This window comes from Geotrypetes seraphini, chromosome 7 (genome assembly GCF_902459505.1).
Source record: "Geotrypetes seraphini chromosome 7, aGeoSer1.1, whole genome shotgun sequence".
In the NCBI taxonomy this organism is placed as follows: Eukaryota; Metazoa; Chordata; class Amphibia; order Gymnophiona; family Dermophiidae; genus Geotrypetes; species Geotrypetes seraphini.
The window spans coordinates 99,378,265-99,393,007 of record NC_047090.1 but is presented as its reverse complement, the minus strand read 5'-3'; the positions used below and the strand labels follow the sequence as shown (position 1 = coordinate 99,393,007).

At 41.1% G+C, this 14,743-nt stretch overlaps 1 protein-coding gene across 2 annotated transcripts in view; it reads left to right on the top strand.

Annotated features, from left to right (window-relative positions):
* The first annotated feature begins 1,577 nt into the window (after positions 1 to 1,577).
* LOC117363665 (retinol dehydrogenase 12-like) overlaps positions 1,578 to 14,743 on the top strand; it is a 48,130-nt gene continuing 34,964 nt past the window's right edge. The window contains exons 1-2 of one of the 2 annotated variants that reach the window (XM_033951766.1): positions 1,615 to 1,729; positions 3,691 to 3,800. In XM_033951766.1, coding sequence (XP_033807657.1) covers positions 3,718 to 3,800 — 83 coding nt within the window. In that variant the 5' untranslated portion in view covers positions 1,615 to 1,729; positions 3,691 to 3,717. Of the gene's footprint in view, positions 1,730 to 3,690; positions 3,801 to 14,743 lie in introns of both variants that reach the window. The other variant, XM_033951767.1, reaches the window with a different exon arrangement.

Genomic DNA, 14,743 nt, shown 5'->3' with positions numbered 1-14,743 from the left:
GTACCATCAAGTTTACCTTTAAATACTGTTCCTAAAAAAAATTAGCCAATAGGACATTTTCAACGTGGAACATGTTCTGTGTGCTCAGTGAATATGAATATTAAAACATTTATCCAGCCTACCACAGGAATAAAGTTTGAATTGAGACACTTTTGAAATTGCAAAACAGAAGATGTTGTGGATGCTTCAGTTTGCCATTGTGATATGATGTACATTGGAAGGCCAAAAGGAAGTTCAATTGTACGTAATATACGTAGAAACCTCTACCATAGCTTAGTGAAAAGGGGTGTATGTTAGCTAAAGTTCCACTAAACACCTTGTTTCTTTGTTGAACCTTATTGAAACAAAGTAATAGACTGATTTTGTGGATCCAATGGATTCCCCAGATCCTGTTTTTCTTTCTTTGTTTTTAATCTTCAAGGGTCCTAATACTACTATCTTCAAATTCTCTAAACATGGACTGTTGTCAAGTTTTCACTGCCGTTTCTTTTCAGCATGTACTTCCAGACAATCTAGGGTTACCAGATATCTGGATTTACATGGACATGCCCTCTTTTTAGGGCAGCTTTCTAAATTGTCCGGAGTATGACTCTCCCTTGACACCCCCCCCCCCCACCTACCTCCTCTGCTGAAATTTAATCTTCAGGTCAGCCAGCCGCATCAGCAAAGTGAGCCTGCTGTTATCAGCCTGTCCCGAAAGTCTTCTCCCTGCAGTGTCCCGCCTATGCCTGGGAACAAGAAGTCACTGCAGAGAGAAGGCTTCCAGGGCATGCCGACAACAGCAGGCTCATTTTGAGGATGCTGCTGGCCAGCCAGAAGATTAAATTTCAGCAGAGGAGGTAGGTGGGAGAGGGAAAAGTCATACCCAACTTTGTGGTGGACCAGAGCTGGAGAGACAGCCTGCACTACTGGATCCTGCTGAGGGAGGATGGAGGGAGAGAGAGAGAGAAGCACCTGTAGGAGGAGATTGGAGGTGAGGGGAGGGGGAGAGAGAGAGAGAGAGAGAGAGAGAAACACCCATGGGGGAGGTGATTAGGAGAGAGAGAGAGAAAAGTACCAGTGGGGGTGGGGAGTTGGAGAGAGGGATAAAAAAGTACTAAAAGGGTAGAGTTGATGGGAAGGAGTACAAAGGAAATGGGTGAAATGTGGGGTGTGACCGAGGCGGGGACCAGAGGTGTGGTTAGGGTTACCATATGACAAGATAAAGGAGGATGGATTGAGACATCCGGGTTTTACTTTCATTGAAAGCAATGGATGTAAGGAGGACAGATTGAGACATCTGGGTTTTACTTCCATTGCTTTCAATGAAAGTAAAACCTGGATGTCTCAATCTGTCCTCCTTTTGCTGGCACCATATGGTAACCCTAGTTGGGGCCATGTGTCCTCTTGTTTGACTTCAGAAATATGGTAACCCTAGGACAATCCCCCTCTGCTCTTTTCCCAGCAGTTTATTGGCATGGTAACCTTCAGTTTCCTTTTAGAACCACAAGAGGGCAGGTTTTAGTAATACCACTATTACAGACACAATGTGACTTTAAGGGCTTTTTCCAGTCCCTCCCCAACACCCACCCACTGGACTATAAATCCCAGGATACCCGTGGTACGACACATCACCTTCGTTCCAGCTACTCTGTTTTCTTAGAGGCGAAGGCATGGAGATAAGCGCAGGGCTGCTGGTCTGCAGTTTAGTGCCGGTTCTCCTCGTTTACTTTGCTGCGCCCTTCATCAGGTACGTGTTTAATGATCCAGCCCGGAAGATTTAAAAGAGGAAATGCTGGAGGGAGGGTCCGGCTGAAGGAGCGATGTCTCGAGTATAGGCGGTGCTTTAGAACAGAGGAGCATTGTGTTGGAGATAAATTGTCCAAAATTGCAGCGTCTCGTTCAGTTCTAATTCTACGAGAGGATCCAAGAGTATTTCTCTTCCCCAGTTCTGTCTGTTTTCATTTTTTTGAACTTAAAAATGTCTAGAGATGGATGATTGACTGAGGCACTGGCAAAGAGAAGAAGGTTGTTAATACTTTGAACCTTAAAAATATAGCAAGGAGGGTGGAAATGAATAAAAAAGATCCACCTCAAACCAAAGAGCGGATTGCGGGGATTGTTAAACTGCATGGACATCGGAGAGCATGGGAGTTAATTTCTTAAAATGATAGGGGAGGGGGTGCTAAAGCCAATGGAAATTAGACACATCGTTTATTCAGTATTAGGCACCCACCGAACTGGCTTCTATGGCAGTATATTCTAATCTAGGGGGTTTTGTTTGTTGTCTTTTTTTTTTTTTTTTTTGTAGGATTGCTGTTATATAGTTATCACGCTTTGGGCACGATTTAGTGTTAAGGCCAGATACTTTTTTTTTTTTTTTTTAAATCATCCCGCCCAATTAGCTTGAAAGTAGCCCCAAACAGTCCAATTTACTAAAGGGTGCTGAAAAGTTCTCAGCCCAACTAATTTCAATTGGGACAGTTTCCATCGAGGGCTATACATTGAGCGAGTTTCCACTTCTTTTTCCAGTACTTTTCTACCGGAATTCTCTGGACCAAGTGTACAGCCCCAGCTTTGTTGGATGGAGTGAGAACTTTTCAGCACAACCCAGATATTTTCAGAGATGTACAGTACTTTTCCCAAAACAAACAGAAAAATTCAAGAAACCCCCCCCCCCCCCCCACCACACACACACACACACCCACCTACAATGAAGAGAGACGTGGGCACTTTTTGCACTTACAAGCTCATTTTGGAAGAGAAACTATACATGTACAACTCGGAACACTTTATACTTTCCTTAACTAGGGGGTAAAGGATGTATTCAAATCCAGTGTATGCTCCCTCTCCTCTTCCTGAGCCTTTTTTCTTTCCATGCTTAAATCTAGCTATCTTGGGGAGCAATTTTACCTCCTAGGGTTTAGCTGGAAATTTTTTTTCTCCTAATGCCAGAACACTACTGGACAACAAACTCTAGGTAGAGAATGTGAGACAGAGGCATGCGAGATACACACAAAGCTAGGCTCGGATTGTGATTGGCTGTGGAGAAAGGGCGGGCAAAGGCCGTCATTCGTGGAATACTGAACACATGGTCTGTACTAAGTGCTGATTTGCTGAATTCTGAGCCGACTTGAGAATACCGTGCCATAATGCAGCCCAAATTACGGTTAAAAAAACCAAACACAAAATAAACCCCAGCAACCCGCAACTACTCAAAATTTCCTGCAACCAGCGTTCCAGAGCAGCTCAATTGGGTGAGAAACCCGTGGACCTGGCAACTAAGAGACACACAAAACAATTCAAAGGTATATTGAGAATCGACAGTTTAAAAGTGCTTGCTTGCCTCATCAGTTGATGCATTGCAGATTTGATGGAGGGGGGGGGGGGGATCCAGTTGTATGTTTAGGACTGGTTGTTATAGTAAGCCAGAGTATAGCGACCAGTGGTTGATAAATATTGCTGTGATGCAAGATCTTAACCATGGCAAATTCTTTTGAATGCACTTCTCGGGGAGCAAAGTCTGAAAAGTTGTTATCTACTTTTGCAGGCAGGTGTGGTCTTTGGACTGGATGATCTGTTTGCATTGTGAGGGATTGCATTTGTCATGACATGTTTGCTTTTGCTAAATTTAGTCCACAACTGACAGCTCTTGAATGCAGCTTGTAGATTACCTCTTAAAGGTAGTTACCACCTCATTGTCTCTTCCAGCATATTTTCAGGCTTCTGACACCAAGGATGCTTATCAGTGCAGTTGGTACAGCTGTGATACAGCCACTTGGCAGGCAGATGGCAAAATGCAGCCACCTCTGGGGCATCAGGTATCTTCAATTCCTGGAAGATTGCAGAGGGACCAAGAATTTGGATATTTGCTGCCTTCAATCGAACTGAGCAGCAGCTTTTGGTATCTGAATATAAATGGAAATGTAATCTTCTAGCAGGCTCTAAGCTAAGCTAGCAGCTGGTGAGATTCCAGCATTAGAGCAGGTATTGTGGGATGTGGATCAAAAGCCGCTTTTCACAGTATTCAGGGCAGGCTTCTAACCAGAAGGATTAAGGAGTCCATATTTTGTGCTAAATTTTAAAAATATAAAAGGCAGATCCATATGAAATCCAGTCTAGCTCAGAAGCAGTGAAATCAACAGGTTAGATAAATATTGGGAATGTCTTGTGTGCCAAAACCATAATTGTATGAAATATGAATAAGGCAACCAATGTACCACTTTTAAAAGCACTGTAATCCTGTCCAAACATCTTGACTCCAATGATCATTTTTAATAGGTGTGTTTTGAATTGTGTGGAGACATTTGATAGTATATGTGGTGACAGACCAAGGGAACTCCATTGCATACAAAGTTCCCATAGTCTGTCACCAAATTCAAAGTGGCTTAGAAAACTTTCATTTTTATTAAAAAAAAATTTTTTCCATTAGGCCTTTGGCCAGTTGTTTGGACAAAGTTGGCATGTGTGCAGCCCTCTGCATTTTCATTCTGTGCCTCCATTTTTTTTCTGTCTCTTCTTGTACTTCTCTATTTGAATATTTGCCACTCTGTTCTATTTTACAACTTAAATTGTGAACTGCCTTGCTTTGACCCTGAGAAGCAGAATATCAAATAAAATAAACAGTCTATCCTGTTTCATCTCTTGCAGAACATGGCAGAGGGAAGCTTGTAGACTGGCGCAGGCATCTGATGTGAGTCATTGTGACACCCGCAAAGATGCCGAGTTAGCCAGAGGTTAGGGAGTTGTCAGGTTGCAAGTGGGGGAAGGGGAATGTCAAATTCAGGGGTGGAGGAACGAGATAGAGATGCAGAAACAAGGGAGTGAAAGAATTTTGGAAGGCCAATCCAAACCTTTAGGTTTGGCTATGCCACTGAGCAGTAGTGGTATAAATTCTGTCCAAATACCCCAACAAAGAAGAAAGCCTACTTTGCTGCTTCTGGGTCTTTTAGGAGTCTTCCAAAATTGTCACTTATTTGAATTTATACATTTACTTTAAGATTCCCCCACCTGAACACTGTGTATAGATGCACCTTCTTGTCCAGTATGTCTGTCTTGACTAGACTGTAAGCTCTTTTGAGCAGGGACTGTCTCATTTGTGTGTGGTGGTGGTGGTGGGGGGGTGTTTGTACAACGCTGCGAATGTCTAGTAGCGCTATAGAAATTAGTAGTGGTAGTAGTCATCAAAATCAATGCATGAACTGATTGTATCAAATCCATGCATGAACTAATTGGTCTAATGATCAAACAAGGAGAGCACAGGCCACTGCTGGAAAATTCAGTGCCAAGTATTTTGGAATGGTCCAGGAAGAGGTAGGGCAACAGTAGCAATGGTAGGAAGAGGGGGAAATGCTGCATACAAAACTGGGAGGGAGTAGGGTCCTTGAACTGTCCCAGATCAGGATCTGGGGGAAGGCATGGATGAATGTTCACCTAGAGCAGTGCTCTTCTATGCAAGGCCTGGGGGCCAATAGCAGCCCTCAAAGACCTCTGTGACAACCCCCACTTTCTTTCTGCTTCTCTTCCTCTCTGCCCAGGCTCAGGACAGAAAGGGGAAAGTGGAGGAGGAGGAGGGAAGAGCTGCATGCTTGAAAGACAAGGCATTATCTCACTGGACAAGAAAATGCAGTGGAAATGCTTGCAACCTAAACCCCCCCCACCCCACCCCTATTGAAGTTTGAAGGTGGGCTAGTGGGGATGGTTGTCACTGACATGCATGGTCAGCAGTGTGCTGAGGCTTATCCAGGGGATCCTGGATAGATAACTAATTGAACCTGTAGTCTATAATATTACCAGGTTAACTCTGTTATTCCTTAAGTAAATTACTAATAATAAAACCCTTACCGCACATGCGCAGGTGGCATGTTGTGATCCCTGCCTCAGTAGCTCGGTGGCGGAGATACGGTACTATAGAGTGCAGCGTGTGTGGCCTGTGGCAGTTTGCAGCGCGTGCAGTGCTATTCTCACCTTCCTCCAGGGGATGCGAACTCTAACGCGAATTTGTAGAGGTATACTGTATTGATGGCTGGAACGCTGCTACTGGAATCGGATATCAACGCAGAAAGGCTTGGCATCACCGAGACTTTTTCCATCATCTATGAAAAATAGACGTCCCATGTTACTAGACTGCCACTACCTGTCAAGCATGCCCATGATGAAATCAATGATTTTCCATCATCAGACCAAAGAACAGACTAATTGGCTGTCGGCGTGCTGGATGTTTTGCCGCTGAACCATGCACACATCTTGTCTAACATCTACTCCTCCCTTCGTTCTTTTGTAAAATGTGACGATCTCTGGCTGCCAATCCACCCCCCTCCAATGAGTACATGGACTAAAGTGCGTGGGACAAAGCCGCTCGGACAAATGCACGCAGGACATCAGCGCATCACTTTAAACTTAAGTTTTAATCCTTTCTGAAGGTTTTAGTGTTGCCGGGGGTGGGGGAACCACCCCTCTATTACAGAGGAAAGTGCCTGGCATGATAGACTGGCTTCTGTGGTGAGGACCCTGGAGCCTAGAGGCCAGTTCACAGCTTTAAACAGCTGGTGGAAACTGAGAGCCTTCTGGAAATTTTATTTATTTATAAAAGCTGTAATCTCTGATAGGCAGAGAAAGGGGCAACTCTGGCCAGGAGGCTTGGCAGAAGCTGCAGCACTGTTTGAGTGTGGGATTTAAGTTTGGTTGTGCTGCATTGGAAAATTGTGTGTTAGCAGTGTGAGCCTGAGTGTGAATGACTGACGGTTGAAGATGCTGACACTGACCTGGAAGGGAGGGGGGTTGGGATCCTAGTTGGGGGGCGGGGGGGGAGTCCTTCAATTTATATTTTTATTTTCTGGGATTCAGTTAAGGACATTTTATGTGCTCCTGCTGGAGGGAGAGGGGTCTCTTATTTTGTAAAGTCAAGTAGTAGTCAGGTAGGTATTTCCTGAGATCCTTATCTGGCGTTGGTGGTCCTGGTTCTTGTGGTGAGGATAGCTAGAAGCAATGTTCCTTTTTTGTTAGTGTGCATACTTTTTATTTATTTTTGAGGACATTAGTTTGGGTTGGTTTGGTTGTGTGTTTTTGTTTTTAAGCTGACTACCCAAGCTAATTTTGGGAGATTTTAAAGAAACTTATACTTAACCTTGGTGGGACACATTATTTATTCCTACTTCTAATGTTCTTGGGTAGATAAAAGTAGAAAGATTTGACCACAAATCAACTTTATTTTAAAGAATCTTAAAAGATTAACGGTTGAGACAGATAACGGTGTTCTCCCCAGAAATTTTTTCCAGCCGGGTGGCATGAAAAAGTAGCCGGGTGGGGCGGGATGGGGAAATTTGGTGGTGGGGAAAATTAACCCCCTCTCTTACTAAGGTACGCCAACATTTTTAGCACATGCAAACTCCCGTGCTACGCGGGAAAACTAAACCCATCTCAATGCTGGCATTAGCATCTAGCGCACATGGTAATGGTAAATCCATTTTTGCAACTTTAGTAAAAGGAGCCTGAAACGAACAGGATCCGTTTCTTGGTCCCGAAACTGCCCTGCAAAACACTGTCACCTGGAGGCAATTCCCCTTAGAAAGAAAGATAGGTAGACCGTATTCTAAAGAGATTTTGCCTGTTTTATTATCAGTGTGCATTCCTATATATATCTGTTACATGGGTCAGTGGTAACCATCACAGGAAAAGGGGGATGGACAAGAGAGGGGAGGGTGTGTGTGAGCAGGATATGTACATGGCAGGGGGTTTGAGCCAGTATTGTCTTAAAGACGAAACTTCATTAACATGATTAAATGACCTCTTCCCAAACCATCAAGAGAGTAAACACAAAACATTCTGCATCTGATTACCTCCAGCACAGGCAGGAACAAAAGACATCCTTTTAGACAGAGACAGAAAACTTATCCATTAAAATGTGTCCTTTCAATCCCCTCTTACGTCATGAAAATGACATCATAAATGCACAGCATGAGCGTGGAGGGAGAGATATTCTAGATATGTCTCTTGAGGAGGAGTTTTAGGGGCTGTAATATGAGTCAAACAGCGCAGGAACAGTCTAAAAATTACATAAGCAACAAGAGTGCAGATAATAATAAAGATTATAACAATAAGAAGGTCTTTCACCCACCCCTGCATCCAAATAAAATACAGATCCCAAGGATTAGATAAACCAGAATTACGTTTAAATTCAGCAGAGAGGTCTTCTAATTTTTTAATGGCCATAGTAACCTTACCCGTGGGACCTGCATTGTCAGGAATAAAGGTGCAACAGGATAAAGTATTTTTGACACCCAACAAAGCATTGCTGATTATAATAAATGTAATTAATCCAATCAACATTCTTATTGATAATAATAAGGGACTCAAACCTAGCCTTAACCTGGTCTCGGGCCTTGAATTCATCTGGGACCCCTATCTCATCTATGTATAGCTAAAGCGCACTGGCCTATCTACTGGCTGGGTAGTTTAACATGGAGCCGGAGGTCTCCACAGAGCCAGTAAATATCACCTAAAGCAAAATCTAATGCGGCAACAGTGAAGCATACCTATAATTTCCAAAAAGGAATACTAGGCTGTAGTTAAATTTCCAGTATGCCTCGGACAATAGTTTCTGATTAATACATTAACACATTTTAGCTAATCATGATTTAATCAGGACTACTTGAAACCGTCTTCCTGCCCTCAGGGTCTATCTGCATCCCCATGCCAGAGTCAGATTGATACAATTTCCCATAAGCCTTGGCTGACACCAGCTATTCCAACCAAAATGCTGAACGCCTGCAACAGCTATGCTGACATCTTCCATATTCTTTGAAATGAAAGCAAACTTGTGGTACCCTTAGCCAGCTTGCCTCGCTTATGCCTTGCCAATCTCTAATAATATATCAGCACGTCCCCTGTACTGCAGAATCTCCAAGCTATGAAGATAAACAGTTCCCATTATGAGTTCAAACCTCTGTCTTAGGTTGCATAGGTCGTATCTATATCTTACCCGTCGTTGAGCGAATGAACGGTGCATAAGGGATGCAGGAAACTTTCTCAGGAGGCCCAGGCAAAAAGGTACAAAGATGTCATAAGAGAGTATGTAAGTATGGGATAATATTATCTCTGACCCTGGTAATGGTAATGCAATAGGCCATGCCAAATTAGAACCAAATTAGCAAGTGTCAGAGAAGATACTGGAAATTCATGTATAACTGCCTTAAAAGCTAGAAGGAACTTTGTGAGAAAAGAAATGTACACGTGTTTCACTCTACAGCAAAGGAGAATCATAACAATACATAGCAAAATTTGTAGAATAGTTAAGATAGGATGAATTAAAACATTAAATACATGGTTTGCAGTGGGCGAATACTCAAAGAAAAGTTCCAAAGCTTGAGACATGAGCATCTCGGAGCAAATTTTGTGCAATCTGTCCATTTTCAAAAGTGATAGTATGATTCACTTCTTTGGAGGTTTTCTTAAGTTGTTCAATAAAGTTCAGCAGCTTATGAAATGTCTCATTGCCCATACCAAGAGGTAGTAGATGTACAGCATATGAAATAAAGCCTGGAATGTCCATAGAATAGGTTAAATAGGTGGAATTGTACAGCAAAGCGTTCTTAGGAAGGTGGCTATATCCGATGAACAGGAAACAATGTGTAAAAGTCTTTGCAGTCAGGGTACAGGAAGATGAATTACAGTCTCTTTAAGCTGGTGAGATGCACGCTTGGGATGAAATGTGCACAGGATCTGTCAAGTCACTGGAAACTAGTGGGGTTCACCCTTGAGATGAAATGATGTCTGTGCATACAGGGAGGGATTTGAAAAGAGTCCCGATATCATTCAGCAGCTGTACTTCAGTGTGATCCAAATAAGAGATAGAAAACGGGAGAGAAACCATGTTGCCTGTACTGAATGGAGAGAGAGAGAGAGAGACCAGGTTGCCTGTACTGAATGTGGCAACATGTGACAATATTAATACATTTACTTGTTATAGTTATGGCAAAAGAGAGACAATATTCAAGTACTTAAGGTTCTTAATCAGACATTCCAAAAAGATATGTTTTTGTGTGCTGCATATAACTATTATGGCAATTCAGAGAGACCATAATTCTGTACTGAATGTATTTAAAAAATTATGTCAGAAATGTGTACTGAATGGTTCATATCTAGTAAACGTATAGATATAGAATAAAACCTTTTCTTAAAAATATAACCCCTAACTAAGCTACATTTAGCATATGCAAATTATAGGGAAAAAAGAACAATGCGCATTTGGGCTTAGTAAAAGTGGGAAAAGAGCTAGCTCTAGAAATGGCCAATATTATGTATCCTGGGGTACCCCTCAAACTAAAACAAGTAAACAAAACACATAGCTCTAGGCTTCAAACTATTCTTCCATCGGTCAAGTGTTCAGAGCTGAACTTATCTCTGGAAATAAACACATTGTTATAGAAAAACAAAACAGAGATGAACACATGAGTAAAGTATATGGACAAATAATGCATAGCATAACCATCTCATATTTAGAAAAGCTAATGTCTCTTTGGATCGTCTTTATCTCTGCAGTGACAAAGAGGATCCCTGGAAAACACCAGAAATATCCTAGTGCCAAAACTGGGATGGGCATGCATATATCCGAACCGCTGCTAAGAAAAAGAAAAGAAAAACACATTTTAATTTTGCAACATCCTAATTTCAGCTAAAACAATAGGAAGGAATTTTTTTCCATTCACAAATGTGCCAGCTGTGGCTTTCCAGATTTTATCTTTAATAGTCCTGTTCATGCGTTCGACAATACCGGAACTCTGTGGGTGATATGGGAGATGAAATTTCCACTCAGTGTGGAGTGCGATAGCTAAATCTTTGCATACTCTGGCAGTGAAAGCAGGACCATTATCTGAGTTGATGTGTGTGGGACATCCCCACCTAGGGATGATTTTGTGAAGTAAAATGTTCACCATAGTCTGAGCAGTTTCATTTGTAGTGGGAAAAAACTTCAGGTTATTGGAAGAACATGTCGACAATAACAAGGGCAGCTGGTATACAGGGTTTCCCCTCTTTGCACCAAAGTCCGTCCGAAGGGTGGCTTTGGGCACCGGCCAGATGGGCATTGATTAAGCCAGTGACCAGGGTCTCCGCAATTAAAACATCCAGTACTTCTAGATGGATTATTACCATCTCAATCGGAGACAGGGGCCCGCCCGTTACGAAACCCGTGACCCCCTCTTCCGCGAGGAGCGGACAGGCGCGGTCCCCAGGTAGATAGCTGGCCCTGATAATGCAGGATTTCCCGAGGCTTAGAGATCTCAAAGCGTATGAGAGTGTTGCATAGTAGTTAGCTCTACAGCCTAAGGAACCTGAGGCTTGGGGGTTCAAACCCCGCACTGCTCCTTTTTCCAATCTGAAATTATGCACGAGAACTAGTGGGCCATTCTGAAATCATTTGTTTGACCAGAGTATGCAAAGGAGAACGGAGGTTAGAAAGGAAAGTCTGAATAAGTAGGGAATCCATATTTGCATGGGCACTAAGACCTGCCTCTTGGGTCCAGGTTTTATTAAACCTCTTCCACACCTATCAAGCTCTGTCTGCAATCCTGATCGAATCACATTGGATTCCTGTTACTCATCGCATTACCTTTAAAATTCTACTTTTAGTTTTTTAAAACACTGTCTTTGAACGAACCCCAATTCATTAATAACTATTTATTCCCCATAGTATATCACGTTATTTAAGATCCATTAATCAAAAACTCTTAACAATTCCATCACTGAAAGTTATCGGAACTCGTCATCATGATATCTTCTCTGTAATGGCCCCACAATTATGGAACACCTTACCTCTGCATTTAAGAGAAGAAAATGACCTAAACCATTTTAAAGGCAATCTGAAGAACTTCCTTTTTAAAGACGCCTTTAATTTATTTATTCCCTATTCCTATTGTTTTCACCATTCATGTCTTCTTTTGTGCTTTATGAATACAATTGTAGTTCTGCCCTTTTTTCCTTATGTATCTGTTAGTTTGTATGTCAATATGTCAAACTCATGTAATTTACTATTAATAAGCTTATGTGTACACCTTTTGTTTTTATTTGTAAATCGTTTAGCAAATTAAATTAAGCTATTCAATAAGTTAAAAATAAACTTGATTCTCACAAATTTCCATATTTTTCTTGCTCTATCTGTAAAACTAATTCTGGCCCCTGTATTAATTAAAGTTAATTTATCTTGACCCTCTTTGGTAGTATTAACATTGGGGCGGCCGCAAGTGCCCAAAATCAAAGGTGCCACATACCTCAAGCTGAATTCAGAGTCTGACTTCTTTCCCTTATCCTGTGTCTCCAAAATTGAGTCCACAGGAAAGTGATAGGAGTCCGGCAGGGCTGTGAAGGTTTGAGTGACCTTGGTATTTAGATACAGAAAGTCAGGACATCCCTATGCACTAACACTGGTTTTTTTTCTGGCTGTCAAATCACTTTTTACTCTTTCCAATTCTATCTGCATTGTATCTCGATCCTGTTGCAATGCATTATATAAAGGCATCACTAAGAAAGAAAGATAATGCCTCCAAATTATTCAAAATACTGCCATTAAAATCATTTCAACTTAAAAGCTCAAAAATTTGATCATGTCACACCACTTTTGATTAACTCCCATTGGCTTCCCATAGATCATCGATTTACTTATAAAATAATGTTACTGATACATAAAACCATAGCTTCCGGTCTACCTGATTTCATCAACAGGTTATTAATCCCCCACAACCTCCATCGCACATTACATTCTTCTTATCAAAACCTGTTATCCATTCCCTCTTTAAGACACATTGGCACCATGCATACTAATATCTTTTCTGTGACGGCCCCTACCGTCTGGAACTCAGCACCAAATTATATAAGAGAAAGTTAATCACTTGATAAATTTAAAAGTAGCTTGAAGGCCTTTCTTTTTAAAGACTCATTTGGAGTGTAAAAGTCCTTTTAAGGACTGTAATGGGACTTTGCTCCTTGCTTTTCTTATTCATTTTAATCTTTTCTACAAAGTGCTAGATCATTATTTTTTTTTTTTCCTCCCTTTTGTTTTGATCCTTCTCCCTCTCTTTTTCATTATAATTTGTTTTGTTTTTAAATATATGCCTTTCTGACTGTCTGTTTTAATAATTACACAAATGTATTTCTACCCTTTTTCATTTTGTTTCGGTAAGTTCCCCAAACAAACCTGAAACCTTATTTCAGACAATTTGTCTATGTATCAAACAAGCTGCTGAAAAGTTCTCAGCCGGCCTACAAACAGTGCTGAAAACTAGTCAGCCTGCTTGTCACTACAACAAAGGAGAAGGAGGGGCTGCCCTCCCCCTCTTCCCCAAAGACTGCCACAGAATCAGCTCTAGGACACCCACTGCAAAAACCAAACCTGATCTAGTACATATATGCAGACGACATCTCCATCCTAATCCCAGTGAATAGCATAACAAATGAAACATCAAAATACATTACTCATATAATGACCGAAATAGAACATTGGACATGCAACTTCAAACTGAAACTTAACACAGAAAAAAACAAAAATTTTCCTTGCAAGCCCAATGGATAAAATTGCCAATTCAACGCTACATATAAAAGACCATGATTACCCAATTACCAACACAATAAAAATATTGGGAGTCACATTGGACACACACACCTCACTATGATTGAACACACAAATATAGTGGCAACAAAATGTTTCACGATGTTATGGAGATTAAGACCATCAAAAAATACTTCGACCCACTATCGTTTAGATTATTAGTGCAATCACTAGTGCTTTCTACCCTGGACTATTGTAATATCGTTTATTTGGGTATCATTCAGAACTCAGCTGTCCGTTTGAGATATAGATTAAAAAAGAATGACCATGTCATCCCCCACCACAAACCACTGCACTGGCTGTCAGTCGAGGCAAGAATATTATTCAAGTTCTCCTGCATATGTTTCAAGCTAGTTTGGGGACTAGCACCTATGTATCTACAAACCCACTTTGCACTCCACAACCCAACAAGACAAACCAGAAACAGCTATCTTTTTTGCATACCCAAGCATAACCAATTGTAAATACAAAACCTTTCTGGACAGAACCTTCATGCTCCAAGCAAATAAACAACAACATTGGCTAGACAGTTACATTAATAAAACTGAACTGACCTACAATGCCTTTAGAAAACTCATAAAAACTACCCTATTTGACAGATACATCACCTAAACAGAACCTCACTAAGTACTCTTTCTTTTCACAATGCTCTCTGAAATCCTAATTCTTGCTGTTTCTGAATCTCTAAACAAACTGTACATTGTAATTTTTTCCCTTTTTTGAGGAAAGCTGTGATTTTTCTTTACAGGTCCGCTCCGAAATTCTTAGAAAACATTATATTTTGTAATTTTGATTCCTAAAAGTCTCTGTACTCTGTACTCCCTCCACATATTGTAAATCGCTGAATGTCCAGCTCTCTTAAATGTAAACGCCCAGAAGTCGCAAGATTGTGGCGGTATAGAAGAACAAAGTAATTACCATTATTATTATTATTACTGAAGCGAACAAAGTCTCATCTGTCTAGGAGGTGGAGAATCCTAAGTGCCTTTATGACCCATTAGAAAAACAATATCACAATGCAGGAATTTTTTCAATAAAAAAAACAATGCAGAAATTTTCGCTTACCTTACCTTATAAGCGAGGTATATTAATAATATACAATATAATCTTATACTCTATAAAATCTTATCTAAGTGATAGAAGAGAAAAGCGCATGCAAAGAAT